This window comes from Bipolaris oryzae (assembly GCF_000523455.1).
Source record: "Bipolaris oryzae ATCC 44560 unplaced genomic scaffold scaffold_45, whole genome shotgun sequence".
NCBI classification, from domain to species: Eukaryota; Fungi; Ascomycota; class Dothideomycetes; order Pleosporales; family Pleosporaceae; genus Bipolaris; species Bipolaris oryzae.
Window position 1 is genome coordinate 26538 of NW_006911321.1, and position 20127 is coordinate 46664.

Consider the following 20127-nt stretch of genomic DNA (forward strand, 5'->3'; position numbering starts at 1 on the left):
CCAAAATCCTGGTTTCTTGATTTCGTGTCCCTTATCCACATCTAGTTTGCCACACTGTGTAAGTTGCACGGAAAGGTTCCGCGACCAATTGCCGATGACGGAATCCGGTGTGACCCCGCGTCCTCTCAGCATTGATAGCCGCAAGATCACACCCCAGTAACTATATTTACCAAATTCTACATTTCTTATGCAGGGAACTCATTGCACAATTCAAACTTCACAATGGCTGCTACAAAGGTTGCTCTCATCACAGCGAGCTCAGCGGGCCTGGGGGCTCAAATAGCCCGGGCACTGGCGCCAGACTTCCGTGTTGTACGTTGCATAGTCAATTCACACGCTGGCATATTTGAACTTACAGAGTCAGGTGATCAATTACTCTTCCAATTCAGACCGCGCACAGTCGCTCGTCAAGGAACTCACATCCATACCCGGCACTTCCTCAGATGCAAACCCCCGTTTCCACCTCGTCCAAGCGGACATGTCGTCCAAGCCCTCCGTTCAGAGCCTCGTCAAAGAAACGATCGAAAAGATGGGCCGACTGGACGTCGTAGTCTCCAACGCCGGCTGGACCCGTATGACGACCTTCACAGACATCGACCAGCAAGTCAACGACGAAGACTGGGACAAATGCTTCACCATGAACGTCAAGACGCACCTATGGCTCGCCTACGCCTCCAAAGACGCCTTAGCGGAAACAGAAGGCACTTTCATCTCGACAGCCAGTGTCGCCGGTGTCAAACCCAGCGGCAGCAGCGTTCCCTACGCTGTCACTAAAGCCGCGCAGATCCACCTCATGAAGAGCCTAGCTGTCATTCTAGCGCCTAAGATCCGTGTCAATAGTATTAGTCCTGGTATGCTGTTGACGGAGTGGGGCCTAAGGTTTCCGGAGTCGAAGCGGACTGCTGCGATTAATAATACGAAGTTGAAGAGGTTGGCGACGGTGGAGGATTGTGCAGACCAGGTTAGGGTATTGGCGCTAAGTCGGAGTATTACTGGGCAGAATATTTGTATTGATGGGGGTTCATCGGTGTAGTGGGTAGTTTGAATGAGTGCATGGGGATTTTGTACACAAGAGACTTCTTCTGAAAGATGGTATATGAAAGTTCTGCTTCAAGACATTTTCTGAGTGAGACATGGTTCAGGCGTGGAAACTTTCATCACGATGCCTAAACCTCCCATCTTACTCAGTGATATTCCTTTTCACCCTCATCTCCCGCGTTGGGTCTAGGGTCATTTCTATTCCGCCTCAATGCGGCGACTGCGTTTTTGTCTTTGCGGTATAGATCGCTTAGGTATTTCTTGAAGGATCTAGACATCTCCACCGTTGCCTCAATGTGCTTTTGCTCAATAACGATGCAACCGTGATTGTCTCTTCTTTCATCGGTTTTCGCCAGTGACACCGCAATAGAAGATGACGCTCGGCATTGGCAGCAATGCATTCTAAGGAGTTAGTCTTCGTTAAAGGTAAAGGCGAGGGTTTGATTGTTCTTCTGCATGGAAAGCCAGGTGTTGGGAAGACTTACACAGCCGGTATAATAAATCACTGCAACACATCACTTCACTCGAAGTCGATTGGTCACTGCTTTGTTGATGCCAGTGTTTTCGAATCTGTGACCTTTCAGCCAAATTCTGCTTCACCTTTTGCTTGCGCTTGTGGTGCGAGAAGTTATTTGTAAATCAGATCTTGGATGAGCTGTTTGATACACGGTTCCTTCGTCACTTGTCATGCCCCATCCGCTAACCAAGTTGACCTAAGAATAGAGTAGAGACTCTACTCGCCACACTAGCTACTCAAAAATCTGCTTATAAGTACACATTACTTGTCGTAATATATGGATCTAGAGACGCTGATCTCGGGTTAGCTATTCTCGCCTAGGTTGGCGAGCTTCGATTGCTAGTACTTCTATTTTGCTAGACATAAGCAGAAACTCCTGTGATTGTAAAAATAGGAGGAAAGCTTGGTAATGAACGCTGGGAGATTGTTGTATCTAAAATAGGATTGGATAAAATGGATAGTTTGGACTGACAAGCGCCACAAAGGACTGAACCAACGGAAATACACCTATATAAGTACTGCACCTCCTCACATACGACAGAACATGTAGGGATCACACAGGGATCATAACCAGGAGTAATATGACTAGTTTGCAACCAGTCCAGGATATACTAGTCCAAACTTGTTGGTATCCTACTACTAAAAAAGTCAAATTATTCTTTCTTATTTTCACTTATACCCTTGATGAATGTTTTTGAAACAGTTTTTAAGCTTGAAGAATTTTCAACAGCGTATAGCTCTGTTATAGAAAGACATAAAGGTATGTAAAAAAGACTTATACAAAGAGAGGCTCGAAGTAGCTATCGAGTAGTATAATGTGGGAAGGAAGCTTTTAGTTTAGAAAACTGAGCAATCTAGCATTTGTTACTTCACAAGGGGCCCCTATATGTTCAGTCGTATGTGAGAAGGCGCAGTATAGGCAGAGAAATAATAAGCCCCGAAGAAAGGGCCGGGGAAACCCCTATTGATATTGGTCGGCGTGTGCATGGTTCCGAACGTCCGATCTCTCCACATTCCGACGTAGTACTACCTATTTTAGCTTACGTAGAATTTAGTCCTATTTGGACTATAAAATATAGATTCTTATGCGCCGTAGAGCGGCATACAACATCACAAACCGCTCTGATAAGAGAACATGCTACTCATTCTTACATTTATATTTTTGCTCCAACAGGCACTCACTGCTGCTCAGTACGTGAGTGGTGTTAGTTGGCCGAACTCTTTTCCAAAACAAATTGCTATTGGCCGCCGCCGCCAGGGGTTGACTACTGCGGAGTATCTATATCACCATACCATTGTCCACGGCCAAAAGTCCTGGAATGCTCCAGATAGTGTAGATCAACCTCTCGCTTACGTCCAAGACCATATATTCGATTCAGCATATGGTATCAACACAACGGCTAACTTGCCGCAACCCAAATATTTCGGACATAATGATATGACGGAGTTATACAGCCGTTCTCAGGACGCTTTCGCCACTCCGCCATCAAACAACTATACTGTCGCAGTCATCGGCCCAGATGGCAATGCCTTTAGCGACTTTTCAGCCTCCATTAGCATGTATGCCACAGAGGTTTTTGAAAAACTCAATAGCACTTGTCAGCCATCTGATTCGTCCTTCAATGCTTTTTACTGGGCCTTTTCAAACAGTTCCAACGCCAACAGCTCCTCATTCGACAACAGCACATTTGCCGCCACTATCATGCAAACACTTCTTGAGTCCATGCCACCTCATACTATTTACAACGCTAGTATCCACACTTCAGTACCAGGCCTCGACTCCCGCCCTTATTACGGCGGTTACGAGAACCCAACTATCAACGCCGTCCTGAAGTTTTGGCTCTGTGATGGCAACCTAAGTGTTGTCAGGTTCAGAAATGCAATGAATAGCCTTGTTGCACACAATGATATCTTGGGCGTCAATCTAGATCAGAGCTTTATTGTCTTTAGTCGCTCAGTACTCATTTATGATCGTAGTACAAAAACCCCTTTTGAGATGGAGAGAGCTACTAAAGCTCTTACTGCAGATCAGTATCGTAGTGATGCCAGTATCAAGCCGGCGTAGATAGCATTGATCCGCGAGTCTTACTACTGAGTGAACGGATTATCTTTATTGTACTATATAATACGAATGAATCGAGTCCTTTCGTTTAAAATTCCCACAAATCACGAATAGGGTGCATCAACTATCAAGTCCCTATACTTAAAGATCTAGAGTCTTTTGATTTAGTTAGCAATTATATGGGAGCCGAGATATCCGTGTTCAATACTTTTGCGATTTCGACCTCGTTAGCAAGGTCTGGTAGGCGGGCGTTTGGTAGTGAGGTTATAACGATGCAGCACCAATATAAACCCGTTTCAACTAAGGAGTTCTACAGCATTTCATCATCCCTTTTTTAGATTATCATAATGGTTTACCTTTCACAACCTATAGCTATCTGAGACCCTCCATTCCTGCTTAATCATAACTTGACGAGACTCGCAGCTGGCTATCGAAGAGCTCTCATCACGGCAGCACCGTAACCCATCTCTTGACCTTGAAACTAGAGTGGCTGTTTTGTAGTTCTCTGTCGAGTTGTCTTGTATCGACATACTGTGGGCTTGTAAAACGGTCCCATTTGGTGAAGCGTTTGAGCTTGACTTTGATGTTAAGGGATTCAACGCGATACTCGTTCGTGCCCCACTAAGCTCACCCGTTACTGGATCTCGAGCATATTCTATAGATAAGCCAGTAGTTTTGAATCCTTGGGTAAAACCCTTGAGTGTGGGTGTTGTAGCAGATATGAGGCTGTAACATAGAAGAGTGCTTTGCCAAACGACGGTTGGAACGACTTGGATAGCGGTCTGACGCTCCTTGACGAATTTTGAATATGCAATCATATGAATGAGAGAGAAAACGACATTTCTAGAAGGATATTGTTGGTGCTTTCTCAACAATACCATGTATGGACGAGAAGGCGACTTACGGTATTCGAGTGAAAAAAGCCACCATGACGACAGCCTTATCCTCAACATGCATTTTATTACGATATAGACCCAAAAGCGGTGTTAGAACAGTGAAGAGTTCGGTGATAATATCAATAATAGTAAGCGCCTGGATCCAAGGAATCTGATCCATTAGCGGATACTTGAGCAGGGGGGTTGAGAAGACTTACAGAATGCACACAGTGATTAAATCCAGACTTGGGTATAATGCTCTCAATTTTACACCCAAGAGGAACTGATATCACTCCAGATATGCCCCATATCGCGAGAAACGCGATGGTAGCATTGGCTGTGTATGTGACTTTGGGCATGCGCCCAAAGACATCTGAGATTAGGATAAGAATAGAGCTCTTCGAGAAGGCGAGTGCGATATAAAGCAGGATTCGGGTAGCAAAGAAGGTCTGATGGCAAGTTCAGCTCGTGCTCTCGCTGTTTTCTTCTGTTACTAACCTGCTGCACTCGTAATATGTCTACATCATCAAGGATATCATATGATTTTCCAAGACCATGTCCAATAGACGTCAGTAGTATTATCCACATTCCAGTTCCCACAATCTGCATAAGAGTCAGGAGTGTTTGCCTCAATGGAAAAGTAGAGGAGCTTAAATTCATACGTGTGCCAAGACAATGAGAAGGTCATCAACGCTATATGCTCTCCATTTAGTGTACCCTAGGCGTACCCCAAGGACCAAGGTAGCATATATGGGCGAGAGAATAGTAATTATCCATAGCGTAGCGCTATGATCGTGTGGTGTGATGCGAGCGAAACGGTAATCTGATGGAGACGCAGTTGAGAAAGCCATTTATTACCTTCAGTGAAGCAGACACAAAGGCGAAAATTTAATGAAACACCAAAAGAAACTCGTTTGCCTTTCCCCTGGTCACCTAAGGCCCATTAAAGTGGTTAGCAAGGCAGAATAACAAAGTACGGAATCAATCGCTAGGCCAATGATATCAGTACATTGTGCTACCATTTACAAAATGCGCTAGCAGTATTTCAAATTCCAAAAATTTATCCCTAGTTTTGGCCATGCTGATGAAAGATCTTGCCTCGTATATTGGCCTGCCACGCAATCCAAACTGTATATGACATGATTACAGCCGAAGTACCGAACCGGCAGCCTCACCTCTGGTATCTTTGTGTTACTGTTCGGCAGTTGCCTCACAACTTCACAGTAACACGGAAAAAAGGACTCCTATCGGATACGATACAGCGACTAAGATTGCATGGGTTTGTAAGAATGATACATCCTGATACGTGGATGTTGTCCAAAATGCGGAGTTCGCAAGTTCGAGTCAATGCGTTTGGCTACATGGCGGGGGTGCAAGTACCGATGCACTGGTAAAGCCATACCGAAAGGGTTTTTAAGTCATTAATATATTTCTGAGGTATCTATCATCCCGCGAGAATCCGAGAGGAAGAAAAGATTTTGGTGGCTGGAAATGTTCAGCATGAACGGGCCGCAACTTCGCTTGGCTGTAGTCTTCATTGCACTAATTTCTGACCTCAACGGCGATCGCAACTGGCTAGGTGTCCGCTCTACCTACCTATTTCGGTTTTATGTCGTTGGCATGCTTTCTCAGTTGAAGATTGATGCTGATTCTGGACTCTCCGCTGACTGTGTGTGTACGAGTAGAGTTTCTTGATAGTTTCAAAAAATTGCCCCCACTCTTGGTATGTTCGCTGGGCAGTTATCATCGTACGATTATTCGTTCCTGGAACAGGTCTACAGTGGCGTCCTATGATCTGCCTTATAGTGATCATACACCAGATTTCCTAAATAGTGCATTTCCCGGTGCATTATCAAAGACCCATACAAAATTGCATGGAGTCTCACGTCCTTGCAACACCACAAACTTAATCTTGTCGAATAACAGGCACTTCGCGGGAGCGATCTAACATCCCTGAAATACTCCATCAAGATTAATCATCGTTCACATGTCAGAGGCGCCCTGCTGAGAAATATCATCAAAGGTCTTTGTGTTACAAACCTTCATCGTTTTTTGGGCCATCGTCCACATGTTTCACTTCTCTGCCTGATGCTCTTGTCTTGGAAAAAGATCTAGCGAACATGAAAGGCCTTATAGATACGGTCAATTCCGACGAAAGCATTGAACTAGCAAATACGCCTACTGTAAACAAAATACATGGCACGCAAAGAGACGAACGAGATATGGATCGCATGGGCAAACGTCAACAGCTCAGGGTACGTTCACGAGCTTTGTAGTAGAGCTGCAAGATACCAACATGGTCTCAGCGACAATTCAAGTTTTTGACCATCTATGGATTTGGCGTCGTCCTTGGTTGCACATGGGAATACGCACTGATGTACGTCCTCAACTCAACTGATCCAGAAGCAAGCTGACATATCTTCAAAGCGGAACGGGTATCTCCCTCTACAACGGAGGACCTGCCGGCGGTATATGGATGCTCCTCGTTGTCTGCTTCGGCATGCTGTGCGTTACCCTTTCCTTCGCAGAAATGGTCTCTATGTACATGAACACACCCACCCATCTCCAAAAAAAAACAGCCCACTAACTCTACAAGGGCCCCAATAGCTGGTGGTCAGTATCACTGGGTATCCGAAGTCGCACCACCCAAACAGCAAAAATTCATAAGTTACGTAGTCGGTAAGCCACCACCTCACCCCTTCTCTGCCCACCCAATTCATACCCCGCTAACCAGTCGGTTTACCCAAAGGCTGGCTCACAGTCATCGCCTGGCAGGTCAATGTCGCAGTCACATCCTACGCCGTAGCCCAGCAAATCCAAAGCCTCATCGCCCTAAATCTCCCCTCATACACGATAAAAGGCTGGCACGGGACCCTCCTCTCTATATCCATAACCCTCTCTTCTATCCTCTGGAACACGCTCCTCGTCAACAAACTACCCTTGATGGAGGGCATAGCGCTAACTCTGCACATGCTATCGTTCTTCGCCTTTATCGTCGTCCTCTGGGTCATGGGGCCCCGCGCAAACGCACATGATACATGGACGCAGTTTGACGATCCGAGCGGTTGGGGGAACAAAGGACTTGCGACGCTCGTGGGGATACTGGGTCCGTCGTTGACGATTGGCGGGTCGGATCTCGCTGTGCATCTTGCTGAGGAGGTAGAGGATGCGGCGGATGTGATGCCGAGGGCTATGGTGGCCACGTCGCTTACGAATTATGTGCTCGCGTTTGTGATGACTGTGACGATTTTTTCGAATCTGGGGACAGAGAGGGGAGGCGTGAGGGAGACGGAGTTGGGACAGCCGTGGATACAGATTCTGGCTAATGCGACTGAGTCGAGGGTTGCAGCGAATGTACTGACGGTGGTGGTTGTCCTGATGATGCTGTTTGCCTGTATCAATCAGTTGACGGCTGCGTCGAGACAGTTGTGGTCGTTTGCGAGGGATGGGGGGTTACCGTTTTCGGTGTGGCTTTCTAATGTATGGCTGGCTCCTTTTCATCGACACCTGCGGTATTCGAGATTTTTGGCTAATACGCTTTGTAGGTTCCTAGAGGCCGGGATATTCCCATCAATTCGGTAGTTTTTACCTTTATGTTTACGGCACTTGTATGTCTTATCATCATAATTTCGCCCCTCGCTTTCAACATCATAATGGCCTTGGGAACTTTCAGTGGCTCAATCGGCGATACCACAGTGATTAGCTGCATGCTGAGAAGAAGGTTGCTTGGAGAGCCTCTCCTTCCTTCTCGCTTCAATCTCGGTAGAGCAGGCATCTTAGTGAATTTTGGCGCTATTTCGTATAATTCGCTTGCAATTGTCTTCCTCGCCTTCCCGGAAGCGCCATACCCCTCGTTGGTAAACATGAATTGGTCACGTCTTATGTTCAGCGTTCTTTTCGGCGTTGCAATGGTGTACTATTTTCTCTTCGGTAGAAGTACCTACAAGGGCCCGGTAGAGTATGTTAAGAAGTCAGCATAGCATGGGAGCGCCAGCGTATTGAACGATTTGAATCATCTCTCAGCGCGTTAATTGTACCTAGTATTATCACTGTATATACAAAAGCGCAGCCAAGCAAGGGCTTGTATTGGTTAGGTGTGGAGCATCCATGACTCTTACCTACACCGAGCTCCAAGTTAACAAGACCCATTCATCAGCCCAGCTATTGTTCCGGATAAGTTGCGCCCCAAGGCTGATAACTATCTTCCTGGAAAATCTTCTCAAGCTGCCGTCTCCTGACCCCGACATTGCCACCATCAAACAACGGAAGACACGCCGCATCCTGCAAAATCTTCGAAAACGGCATATCTTCAGCGTAAGATTTCCTATACACATATCCCATTAGTGTCTTGACCACACGTTGTCATCTTAGACAAAAAGGATAAGCAACTTACATGCCCACAACGCTCATACACCCCAGCACCACCTGAGTGACCTGCTCACTACACCAAATCTTTGCTTCAAGAGCAACTTCCAATCTCGCCTGCCAACCCACCTTCTCCTCTTTGCTTTCCAGCACACACATGGCCTTCCATACCAATGCACGCGCAGCTTCAATCTTCATTTTGGCATCAATCAGTCTATCGCTCACACTTTGGTGTTCCAGCACAGGAATCTTTCCGCCTCGATTTTCGTTTTTGCAAAAGGCGAGCGCAGCTTCGAACGCGTGGCGCATGACGCCAACGCACATTGCGCCGACAATAGCTGCAGACGTACCAAAAGTCTGTTCGACTACTTGGGCGCCCTCTCCTGGTTTGGCGAGGACATTGGCGGCAGGGACTCGGAAGTTTGTGAAGCGGGAGTGGGGCCCATTGACGGATTTGTGACCCCCAAGCGAGGGATCTGCGAGGACTTGGTAGGCGGAGGGGTCGTTAGAGGCAATATCAGATCGTGTGACCAGGAGGATGAGGATGTTCGAGATTGGGTCTGAATCTGGGTCTTGGGGGACATCAGGTTTTCCTTGTCGGCAAACGATGCATTGGAGGTCGGCTCCACGCTGGTCCCAGCCGCCAGAGTTGGTGGTCCATAGCTAGATAGCTGTTAGTGTAAAATATATATGACACAGTTATTGTGAAAGGATCAAAAAACTCAATAGTTTGTTCAAGACACACCTTATCCCCATTGATTATCCATTCTTCTCCCTGTAAATACGCTGTGGTCTGCAAGCCTGGTGCTCCTTTCTCCAGCCAATTAGCGGTTCCCTGAGGCTCACTATGTACAAAACTTGCGAGTCTCTCCCCCGTCTGTTCTAAAAATGGCGCAAGGAATTTCTCATGTTGCTCCTTGCTTCCGGCTAGGATCAAAGGCGTAAGACCCAGTCCAGTACCCAAGATAGTGATTGCAGTACTTGGCTCTACGGCATGGAGCTCTTCTATCACAATGGCTGCGTCAACGAGTCCGGCAGAAGTGCCCCCTAGGGGTATGGGAATTTGGCCCTTGATAAGACCTGCGGATACGGCAGTCTGATATATGGGGAGGGTGGATTGAAAGCGCTCTGTCTGTGCGGTAAGGTGAGAGTAATAGGTCGGGGCCTTGGATAGAACGGTGTTAGCAAAGGCGTGGACATTGGCCCGGAGCTCCCTTTGTTCAGGTGTGAGAGAGAAGTCTATCATGATGGTTGTATTCTTCGGTCAGAAGTCTTTTTCAGATAGCTTTCCTTAGAACATTTATCTTCAAGGCCCATTTATATAGAATGGATTATGAGGCGACCCATGTGCCAGCTTATTAAGCTAATGCAGTCAGCTACAGCGTGTGTCCAATAGTTTCAGAGGATTTTTTTCCTTGGCCGGACCTTTATCCTGATTTGATCTGAGGTCAGAAATGAGCATGGAAAACGCGGATGCTTGCAAAAGAAACGGGGTATCTTATTGTAACTCTTGGGTCTAGGCCCTTATTGCAACGCCAGCAGATCATCATCGCAGGCCAGAAATGTCTCTCGACATTGAATGAACACGGGCTTCAAGCTCCTTTTTCTTCTTTTCTAGCTGGCGAGCTTCCTCTTCTTCTCGTCGCAAGTCTTCCTCAGTTAAAGGCGCAACTGGCTCAGGCTCATATTGTGTCTCGTCAGCCTCATCTATGTAATCCTCTCGTGATCGATTCAGCTGTTCGAGCTGCACTTGCTGTTCTGCTAGTCTCTCTTCGTAGTATTGTACGGATGCTGCGACTTGAGCATATCGTTGGCGCAAGGTTGCAATCTTATCGTGCACGCCTGGTATTGGGCTGAGTCCAGTTAGCAAGGTTGAGACTCATGCTCTTTGAATAAACATACTAGACACCAAGAAGCTTCTCGGCTCCTTCCAACAGCGACTCGACGTCTATTTCGTTCTTGTTGTTGGGGTTATACATTCTGTAACCCAAGCCTGAACCCGCACCTCCTCCACCACCTCTCCGTATCCTCTCTACTAGCTCATTGCCCAAAACTGCAGCGACAGCTGTGTTACGTCTAGGTGCTCTTACTGCATTGGCGCCGCCTCCAGATATGCTAGTACCACTCCCTCCATTGGGGTTGAAGATAGTGTTGCGCCTGTTGGTCGGTGGAGCGGGTTCCGCATGTTTGGGGGCTGCTGGTGGCGGAGGAACCGAGAAAAGGGCTCTCTCATGCAGCTCGGTATCGCGAATCAGGCTGGTGATATCATGGTTTTGCAGCAGCGCATTGGTGAATATTTTTGGCGGGGCGAATCTGGGACGGGTTCAGTCGAAGGGTGCAGTCCACAGGCGAGGGACATACGGTAGTTCAGCGATAGAAGCCGAGCAAAGCGATATTTGCTCCAGATACGCGTCTAGAAGCGTCATTATGTGCAATTCTTGAACACGAGGAGGGTATGCTAGGGCGACGCGGGGGTAAACAATGGCGGGCGCTCGGTGCTCGATAACTATTCCCCGATGTTCCGCGCTGGCGTCAGTGAAGCTGGGAGCTCCACCCTCAGCTAAGCATCAACACTACCAACCCTCGCTCACCACTGCCAACCTTCATTGTCCCAGATCTTCGCTCCGCACCTTCCTCTCAATCCGCAGAAATCACAAGAGCGACCATTATGGCGGACAGCATGGAAGGCGTCGTTACGGCGGGCGAGGCGCCCAAAACCGAGAACGTGGAGCAGAAGGCCATTGCCGGTAAGTCGCCCAATTTGCGCCATACAGCATGCCTTTTACCTCAAAATGCCCCTGTGCCGACTGCATGACGGCATGGTCGGTCCGCAAGATGTGTTCCAACCACATGATTGCCACCGAGAGTGCGGCCTGCAAGTACCTCGACCAGAGTGCTGATCCGACGACTGTAGATATCCGCAGCAACTTTGTCCTTCTTGAGCGCGCCGTGGCGCAGTTCGATACCCGCTTCACTCTGCGCGCTCTCCGTTCAATATCTTCTCTCCGCAAGAGACTCACCGACCGTGTACTATGTTCCGTCGTCATCTTGACATACCAGCCCAACAACACCACAGCCCGGACTTTCATCGAGTACATCGGCATGGACGGCGAGGCGATACAGAGCGTTGTATCTCAGTATAAGGAGGAGGTACAACTCAACAAAAGCAGCACCAAGGAGCCATTGCCCGAGGTGGATGTCTACATAGCCATCTTGATACAGGTATGTTCGTTATGGGTGCAGGGCGGGCAGCGACTGACGGCAAAAGGTATATCTCTACGACCAGAAGGAGTTTGAAGAGGGCGCAGAGTTCTCCGAGAAGCTGGTAGACAAGATCCGAGAACTGAACAGACGGACACTTGACTCGCTCGCGGCAAAGGCCTATTTTTACTTCTCGCTCTTCCACGAGGAGATGGACCCCAAGCCCCCATCCAAGCAATCGGCCGTTATCACTATCCGTGGAAAGCTGCTTGCTGCTCTCCGAAGTGCTGTTCTCCGAAAAGACCCCGATACCCAAGCGTCTGTCACTACGCTGCTGCTCCGAAACTACCTCTCGACTGCCGACATCACACAAGCCGATTTGCTTGTGGCGCAGACACAGTTCCCACCCAATGCTCCCAATAACCAGGTTGCGAGGTACCTGTACTACCTTGGCCGCATAAGGGCTATCCAGCTGTCCTACACCGAGGCACACGAGCACCTGACCAGCGCGACCCGCAAGTCGCCATCTGCGCACTGCGCAACTGGCTTCTATCAGGCTTCCATGAAGCTGCTTTGCGTTGTCGAGCTGTTGATGGGTGACATTCCCGAGCGCGATGTCTTCAGCCAGCCCCGCTTGGAGCGTGCCATGGAGCCCTACTTCCGTCTGGTCCAGGCTGTCCGTGTGGGTGACTTGCAGGGCTTCTTGAAGGTGGTTCAACAATCGTCATCCGTCTTCCACCGTGATGGCACCTACACGCTTATTCTTCGTCTGCGACAAAACGTCATCAAGACGGGCATCCGTATGCTGTCGCTTTCCTACTCGCGCATTTCGCTCCGCGACATTTGCATCCGCCTTGGTCTCGAGAGTGAAGAGTCGGCCGAGTACATTGTCGCAAAGGCTATCCGCGATGGAGTGATCGAGGCGTCAATTGACCACGAGAAGGGCTTTATGCAGACAAAGGTGGCTGGAGACATCTACGCAACCCGTGAGCCCGGCGAGGCGTTCCACGAACGCATTCGCGCGTGCCTGACTCTGCATGACGAATGTGTCAAGGCAATGCGCTACCCAATGAACCAACACCGCCTGGAACTTAAGAACGCACAGGAGGCGCGCGAGAGGGAGCGCGAGTTGGCCAAGGAGATTCAGGATGGAGACATTGATGAGGATGATGCGGCTGGTGACTTTGAGGGCTTGTAAGCGGGGTCTGATAGTCGAGCGTGTACGATAGCCATGTGCGGAACTGGTATTAGGAAGCGCTTGCAGAGACGAGATAGATCAACATGTTAATGATGCATGAATAGAACAGACTTGAGACAACGCAAAGTTCACAAGAGTGCCTGTATACCACTACTGATGCAGAAACATGTGACAAAAGGCAAGCGTACCTAACCAAAAGAACATCCATGCCGCACATCGATGCATGTTCTAGCCGGTTGCAGCAAGACGCCGTTTCGTGAATTAGTAGCCCCCGCAACCAGCTCAAGACCCAACGCGTTGCTGCCCCACTGCCCGTTCTCCCTCACGTCACGACTTGACCAGATTGCCAATGCTCTCTTGGGAACTACAACATGCTTGATTGGGGCAGCCATGTAAGTCTTCTCTTGTCAATTCCACATGCGCCAATGCATAAGATGGACATCATGATTGTCCTGACACCAGCACCAGGATTGACGTACCCCGGCGTCTGCGGCGCGCCATCCTACTGAACGACCTCCCGCTGGTCAAGCGCATCATTCGCAACAACCCAAACTACATCCGCAACCCAGACTTTGACGATCGCTCAAACACCTCGCTGCACCTCGCCGCAAAGCATGGCTTCACCACCATCGCCGAATTCCTCGTCGATGCTGGCCATGAAGACGGCATGATCAGTCGCAACAATGACTGGGAGACGCCACTGATGCTCGCCGCCATGGCCGGCAAAGAAGAATGCGGCGTCTACCTTGCCAAGCGATTCCCCGAATGCGTGGGCTGGAAGAACAAGACGGGCTTGGATGCGCTGATGCTAGCGTGCAAGTCAGGGTCTGGCACCTTGCACTTGATTCCCACGCTGATCATGCACGGCACGAATATTCTCTCTGCATGCGATAACCAGGGCAATACCGCGCTACATCATGCTTCTGCCGCTGGCGAGCTGAAAGCACTACGTATGCTGCTGCAGTACGGTGCAAATCCGGTTGCGAGCAATAGTTACAGTTGGACACCGGTGCACTACAGCGCGACGAGCGCGGCAGAAGCATATTTCAAGACGCTGATTATTGAGTTTGAGAAGAAGAAGGCCGAGGGGAAGCGGTTGAATGCTGAGAAAGAACGTCAGCGCTCTGCTGGTGTGCGGTTGGTTACGGATCCGGAGGGGCTCAATGGTGCAAAAGAGGCGACTGCATATTCCAGGCCCGATGGTGCTGGGCATCGTAGGAGCAGTAGTAGGCAGAGAGCAAGAGACGATGCGGCTATTGCGGGGTTGCCTGCTCCCGGTATGGATTGGAGTCCTGTGGAGAAGCGGAGGGCTATGACGCCGACTGAAGGCCGTGGCTGGGCTTTCTCTGCTGATGGTATTCGTCCCAGAGCTGATACTGGAGAGTCTATTTAGGTCCAAGTAAGGCTTTTGTATTGTATGTTTGGGTCTGGGGAGTTTGGGTGTTACTTGTACCATTATGATTGTTCAGATGGTGAACGATTACGTGTTTCGTCTATGGGTTTTTGTTAGAATATGAAAACCATAGATGCTCTGCTAGAGCAGGACTTGCGTGGAATTGAATCTGGATCTCAAGTATTGAGCGTTTGTTTAATCTAGTCTTTGCCGCATGGGATGAGCTATGTGTATGTTTGAACAAATGTCTGAACAGCAAGGATAAGGGTTTGTAGAGGTGGTCAACTGTTCACCACGCTAAAATTTTCGAAGAAGACTCCAAGGAAGATCAAGTATGCTTCTCAAAATCTTTAGCTTGTAAAACTGCATACATGTGCAAAATATTTCTAACGCCGTATACCCATGCTATACCACTAAGCGTCATTCCCGCTCTTGTTCTGTCCCTTTGCGAACCATTTCGTCCATTTAGTCATTCCTAATCCCCAATTTCAATCATCAACGTGAAGTATCGTCGAAAAAGAAAACCCCCCCTCCCAGCATTGCTCATCGACAGTGAAAAAAGTGATCATGAAAGACGTCCCTCAAAACCCCCCAATCCCCTCGTCTCCACTATCCTCTTCCTCTCTTTGTTCCTTCTTCCCCCTACCGTCCTTCGCGCCCTCCCCATCAACACTCAGTACTCCTCCTAACCCAACAGCCACCTGTCCATCATCCTCCCCATCCTCGTAATACCCCCACTCAAACCCAATATCCTCCAACGCATGTGGTGCTTCTCTATCTTCGACTTTACATTTCACCTCCCTCAGCCCGACCGCTACTATCGACTCATCCGCTGATTGCTTTGAGGATTTAGAGTGGATGTCTGATGCTGAGTCTACGCGGCGGACGGAAGTTGAGGAGGCGGTAGTGGAGGAGGAGGGCTTTTGTGCGGTTTCCAGGGCGGTGACGAGGTAGATTGGTTTGCCTTGGAGGGTTGTTTTGCGGAGGAAGGAGAGGGTTTGCGGGGAGTGGGCGAGGTGAGAGAGGAATGTGGTGGGATTCGTGAGGGTTTTGAGGGTTGTTTTTTGGGCGGTTGTGACGTGATTGGTTTCGTCGAGGGTGATTGATGGGGTGTGGGATATGGAGGTGTCGGAGAGGGGGTCGGTAATGAGTTGGCCCAGTGTGAGGGATGTTGGCGGGAGGGGAGCTGGGAGGTGGAGTAGAGATGCCATTGCTGTTTTTGAAATTATCGTACGATTTGAATTGAATATGAAAATCGAGTGCGAGTCTTCCAAGCAGATTGAAACTTTGAGTGTAGGATTCCAAGGCGGGTTGGACAAGATGGTTATTTATCACTGCTGCTCCCTCTTATAAATATATTCAAATTTGACTTCAAGATTCAACGTCGATCCGTGCACTGCAAACTTGGATCATATTCTTCACTCAGCACAGACACTAGAGCATGAGAATCCCTACTTATGCATCCACTCGGCAGTCGATCAGCATGCACATGCTTGACATTGCGTGACGACAAGCGGTCGCTGCCTCGCTTGTCGTCGGGCGGACGGCGAATGCTCGGCTGAACGCGAGAAGGAACCGGTAGCGATGACGATTTGTATGTCTAAACTGCCCCGCATTATGAAATCGATTACCCCATCGGTAGCGAGGGGCCACATGCGCTGTTATTTGGACGTGTCTGAGTGGTGGTCTGATGGCGATCGGCTGACTTGTTCCTGAGAGGCATGACATCCGAGGCTAGCTTGTGTACCACAACGGAAAAGCTCGGAGCCGCAATTGGAGTCGCAATCGCATGTGCTACAGATACTATGCTGTATGACAGTAGTTAAATGAAAAATAGAGGGAAAAAGTGCTTGTGTGGCAAGATTGATCGCGTGAGTAGATTTATCTTGAAGTGAAATAGCATTGGATTCAACGATAAAAAGAGAGGAAATGACAGCATTGACGGTGAATCCCCGCGCTGTTTCCAAGAAATGCCAATGGGCGTATCGAGTGAGATGCCGGCAGTTGGAAGAATCTGTAAATGCCTAGAGCATCCTATAGATTGTCATGTCTAGCACTGTAGATACTGGCTTTCATCCAGAGATAGATCACTCAAGTCGCCATTGCTGAATCAGTACTATTTGTACCGTCATATCCAGGATTCTCTGTGAAATTTAACCTGGGGAGGAGTTTTCGTATGGTGGAGATGTTATTGCACATCTCGACTACTATTGCAATAAAACACTCGAGCAATCGGAGAGCTTATCCTGCATTGTCTTATTGGTCGATTCTCACATGTAAGCAACGTGGGCTGACTAAGGTACAGCGTGGCGTTTGTGGCTGGTGGCTGGGCAGACGCAATCGGGGACAAAGACGCGCTTCACGTGTGACGTTTAACGTTTCCATCGAATCGTGTCGCCATTACAGTTTTCACACCATTTCCAGACACAGTAGCGACCGTCGCTTCGTCTGCAAAGAGATGGCAGGAGTTGAGATAGGCCTCTCCGCCAGGTCAAAGGCCTATAGTGTCCTTTGCCCTCGGCAGTGGGCGGATAGCTAACACTGCCACACAACGACATGAGCAAGGTGCCGTAGGCATGACGACTCAACTCGGCTCTCTCGCCATGATTGCAGCCAACGCAAACATCCACCACCAATAACAACATGGCAGAGCCAGCTCCCACTGCAGCCAGCAGCCAGCCTCGCCGTCAAAATGCCCTCGCCGAGATCCAATTCGCCTCTATCATCGACGGCGACCTCACTCCTTCCGAGGATGAGACGCCAGAAGAGAGGGCCTTGGAACTCGAGACGGTGCAGTCAGCCATAGGCGTCAGCATTGGCAGACAGCAGACGCGTCTCACCTCCCCAAAGACACCAGCTGCGGAAAAAGCTGCTGCTCTCGACGCGACCGAAGATGGGGCCTTCTTCGACGGCTGGCAGGAGGCTGCCGAAGCGTCTCCAGAACGGAAAACACCGGCATCGCCTGCACGCACACCAGAGTCACCGACAGCGACACCCAAGCATACCGAGAAGCCCGACCTCAAGCCAGCGCCTGCCCAGACGGCAAGGAATGCCGGCCGTGGGCAACAATCGGATCCGCCAACGCGCCTTCCCTCACCATGGCGCGCCGGCCCAAAGACATTCCAGAAGGAGAAGCAGGGCGATCATCGCGCTATGCTGCGCCAGCACCTGCATAATGGGCGAAGGCGAGCGTCCTCAGGAAGCTCAATGGGCGAGGCTGTGCGCAAATACATAAACTTTAATATACCAGCCTCGCTTACCAAGTCTTACAAAGACATGCATTTTTCGCTACCGAGTCTGTCATCTTCATCAGTAGACACTGCCCCAAAGCAATCTAGTAAGAGGAGGCGGGATACGCTCGCCAACCCACCACAACCTCAGAACATACCACAACACGACGGTGCTCGTCAGTCCACGCCTGATGCCTCTAGAAACAAGTCGAGCAATTTTTCAAATGGTTCTCAGCGGTCCAACACTACTCCAATACCACAGCGTGAATTCAGCGACAGCAGCTCATCCACTCTTTCTCCAACAAGTCAAACGCCAGTCGAACGGCCGGCGCCTAGCCTGCGTCGTTCCAACTCCGAAGGGTCTCTGCTCTTGTATCGGACAAGATCTCTTGCGTCTTCCTTGGGCGACGACTCGCGTTTTGAAAGTGTAAATGAACAGGTCAACAGCAGGCTTAAGGCTCTGAAAGACAGTTGGCAAGACTCGAACTTCAAGCTTCCAAGTCCTTCACTCCACAATTTCAACCTGAGCTCCAGTACCGAGTTGTTCAGGAACCGTAACTTCAGCAATGTATCCAAGGCACGTGATACTGAGGAAAGACCTGCGTCTCGAGCGGGTCTTCGTGGAAGTACATCTGGACCGACACCACGCAGTGACTCTTTAAAACTGAAGAGATCTTCGCTCCGCCCTGGAGATGCGGAGGAAATGCACCCTTACTTCACACAGGCTCTCCAAGAAATAGAGGGAGATCTGGTGATATTGGGAGGCTATCGTGGCTCCGTTTTGCGCTCAGCGGAACCTCCCCATCGGCAATTGTGGGTGCCTATCAAGGTTGGACTAAATCTACGAAAGGTAGATCTTGAGGTGCCTCTCGATCCAGATGCTGATGAGAAGATGCATGAGACCATTATTCCCAGTGGTATGCTGACCCATATTGGCCCGGTTGATATTGCAAAACGCCTTTTCAAGCGATTGAAGGCGAGCGATAACGCTAAGGAGGGAAAGCTGAGAATACACAACTACGGGTACGATTGGAGACTATCGCCACATTTTCTCAGTAGGCAGATGATTAAGTTTCTTGAAACACTGCCTTGTAATCAACCGGGAGTACCTCCAGAGAAGCGGGGCGCTACGATGATTGCACACTCACTAGGTGGTCTAATCACCCGCCATGTGATCAATCAGCGTCCTGAACTTGTTGCTGGAGTCGTTTACGCTGGAGTACCTCAGCGATGTGTCAATATCCTCGGTCCCTTCCGTAACGGGGACGACGTACTCTTATCCTCTCGTGTCCTGACCGCTCAAGTAAACTTTAGCATTCGCACATCCTTCGCACTACTGCCCCTCGACGGAAAGTGTTTCATCAACAAGCACACCAAAGAGGAATATCCCGTCGACTTCTTTGATGTAAACACCTGGAAGGAACACCGCCTCTCTCCTTGCATAGCAGCACCCCTGCCGCGCCCCGAGCCCCCCAAAGACAGCACCTTCAGCGTGAGCGGCCTCATGAACGCCGTCTCAAATGTCCTCCCTACCTTTCCTCCCCGCAAAAACAGCTCCGCAAAAGACGCTTCTGACGTAGCCCGCAACGCTGCAAACGCCGTCACAGAGGGCAGCGCCGAGCAAGCGGGCATGGGCCCGCAAATGGGCCACAACCAGGCCACCGAGACCTCCAAAGAACCTAACCCCGCAACCCACGTTACCATCCCGTACAATAAGGCTGTTGAGTACCTAACTCGCACCCTGGCAGAAGTCAAGAAGTTCAAGCAAGAACTCGATCACCGACCCGAACACACGGCCGCAAACCGGTATCCCCCCATCGCCCTGATTTACGGTAAATCCATTCCCACGGTTTACGGCGCGAAGGTGGAAAGCAGGGAAGCTATCAAGCGCGCGGATGTGTACGATGAACTTGCATTTGCGAGTGGAGATGGCGTTGTACTGGCTCGCGCAGCTATGGTGCCGTCTGGGTACAGTGTTGTGAAGGGGGGTGTGGTGTCGAGTGATCGCGGCCATGTTACGTTGTTGGGAGATTTGGAGGCTGTGGGGAAGTGTTTGCATGCTGTTGTTCAGGCGAGGAGGAAGGGGGTGGGGTTGGGGGAGAAGGCGAGGCGAGGTGAGGAGAGGGGTGTTGTGGTGGAGCAAGAAAGCAAGGAAGGTCATTTATAGCTCTATCAATTAGATTATTGGATAATTGGATGTATGTATGTATGTATGTGGTATTGAGAAATGTGTTGGGAGATGCCGTGT

General features: G+C 49.6%; 9 protein-coding genes across 9 annotated transcripts; 6 read left to right on the forward strand and 3 right to left on the reverse strand.

Moving 5' to 3' along the window:
* Nucleotides 1-222: 222 nt before the first annotated feature.
* Nucleotides 223-1033, forward strand: COCMIDRAFT_92242 (uncharacterized protein; the record flags this gene model as incomplete). Its single annotated transcript, XM_007688654.1, has 2 exons — nt 223-312; nt 365-1033. 2 exons carry the CDS (start codon nt 223-225, stop codon nt 1031-1033), a joined length of 759 nt encoding a protein of 252 aa, XP_007686844.1.
* A 1657-nt stretch (nt 1034-2690) lies between these two features.
* Nucleotides 2691-3620, forward strand: COCMIDRAFT_4284 (uncharacterized protein; the record flags this gene model as incomplete). Its single annotated transcript, XM_007688618.1, has 1 exon — nt 2691-3620. One exon carries the CDS (start codon nt 2691-2693, stop codon nt 3618-3620), a length of 930 nt encoding a protein of 309 aa, XP_007686808.1.
* A 356-nt stretch (nt 3621-3976) lies between these two features.
* COCMIDRAFT_35735 (uncharacterized protein) lies at nt 3977-5343 on the reverse strand (the record flags this gene model as incomplete). The annotated part of the gene is made up of 5 exons (XM_007688638.1): nt 3977-4460; nt 4522-4664; nt 4711-4941; nt 4991-5095; nt 5155-5343. 5 exons carry the CDS (start codon nt 5341-5343, stop codon nt 3977-3979), a joined length of 1152 nt encoding a protein of 383 aa, XP_007686828.1.
* A 1269-nt stretch (nt 5344-6612) lies between these two features.
* COCMIDRAFT_35736 (uncharacterized protein) lies at nt 6613-8472 on the forward strand (the record flags this gene model as incomplete). The annotated part of the gene is made up of 6 exons (XM_007688639.1): nt 6613-6747; nt 6799-6869; nt 6920-7033; nt 7089-7171; nt 7242-7972; nt 8038-8472. The coding sequence occupies 6 exons, from the start codon at nt 6613-6615 to the stop codon at nt 8470-8472; spliced, it is 1569 nt and encodes a 522-aa protein (XP_007686829.1).
* A 181-nt stretch (nt 8473-8653) lies between these two features.
* On the reverse strand, nt 8654-11283 carry COCMIDRAFT_92255 (uncharacterized protein; the record flags this gene model as incomplete). Its single annotated transcript, XM_007688655.1, has 6 exons — nt 8654-8816; nt 8886-9520; nt 9603-10067; nt 10443-10710; nt 10760-11085; nt 11215-11283. 6 exons carry the CDS (start codon nt 11281-11283, stop codon nt 8654-8656), a joined length of 1926 nt encoding a protein of 641 aa, XP_007686845.1.
* Nucleotides 11284-11525: 242 nt separating this feature from the next.
* COCMIDRAFT_92250 (uncharacterized protein) lies at nt 11526-13256 on the forward strand (the record flags this gene model as incomplete). The annotated part of the gene is made up of 3 exons (XM_007688656.1): nt 11526-11604; nt 11772-12079; nt 12126-13256. The coding sequence occupies 3 exons, from the start codon at nt 11526-11528 to the stop codon at nt 13254-13256; spliced, it is 1518 nt and encodes a 505-aa protein (XP_007686846.1).
* Nucleotides 13257-13725: 469 nt separating this feature from the next.
* On the forward strand, nt 13726-14649 carry COCMIDRAFT_92260 (uncharacterized protein; the record flags this gene model as incomplete). Its single annotated transcript, XM_007688657.1, has 1 exon — nt 13726-14649. A coding segment is annotated over one exon (924 nt), but the record flags the coding sequence as incomplete, so codon positions are not given.
* A 581-nt stretch (nt 14650-15230) lies between these two features.
* Nucleotides 15231-15860, reverse strand: COCMIDRAFT_92321 (uncharacterized protein; the record flags this gene model as incomplete). The annotated part of the gene is made up of 1 exon (XM_007688658.1): nt 15231-15860. The coding sequence occupies one exon, from the start codon at nt 15858-15860 to the stop codon at nt 15231-15233; it is 630 nt and encodes a 209-aa protein (XP_007686848.1).
* Nucleotides 15861-17292: 1432 nt separating this feature from the next.
* On the forward strand, nt 17293-20046 carry COCMIDRAFT_35741 (uncharacterized protein; the record flags this gene model as incomplete). The annotated part of the gene is made up of 2 exons (XM_007688640.1): nt 17293-19993; nt 20036-20046. The coding sequence occupies 2 exons, from the start codon at nt 17293-17295 to the stop codon at nt 20044-20046; spliced, it is 2712 nt and encodes a 903-aa protein (XP_007686830.1).
* Nucleotides 20047-20127: the final 81 nt, after the last annotated feature.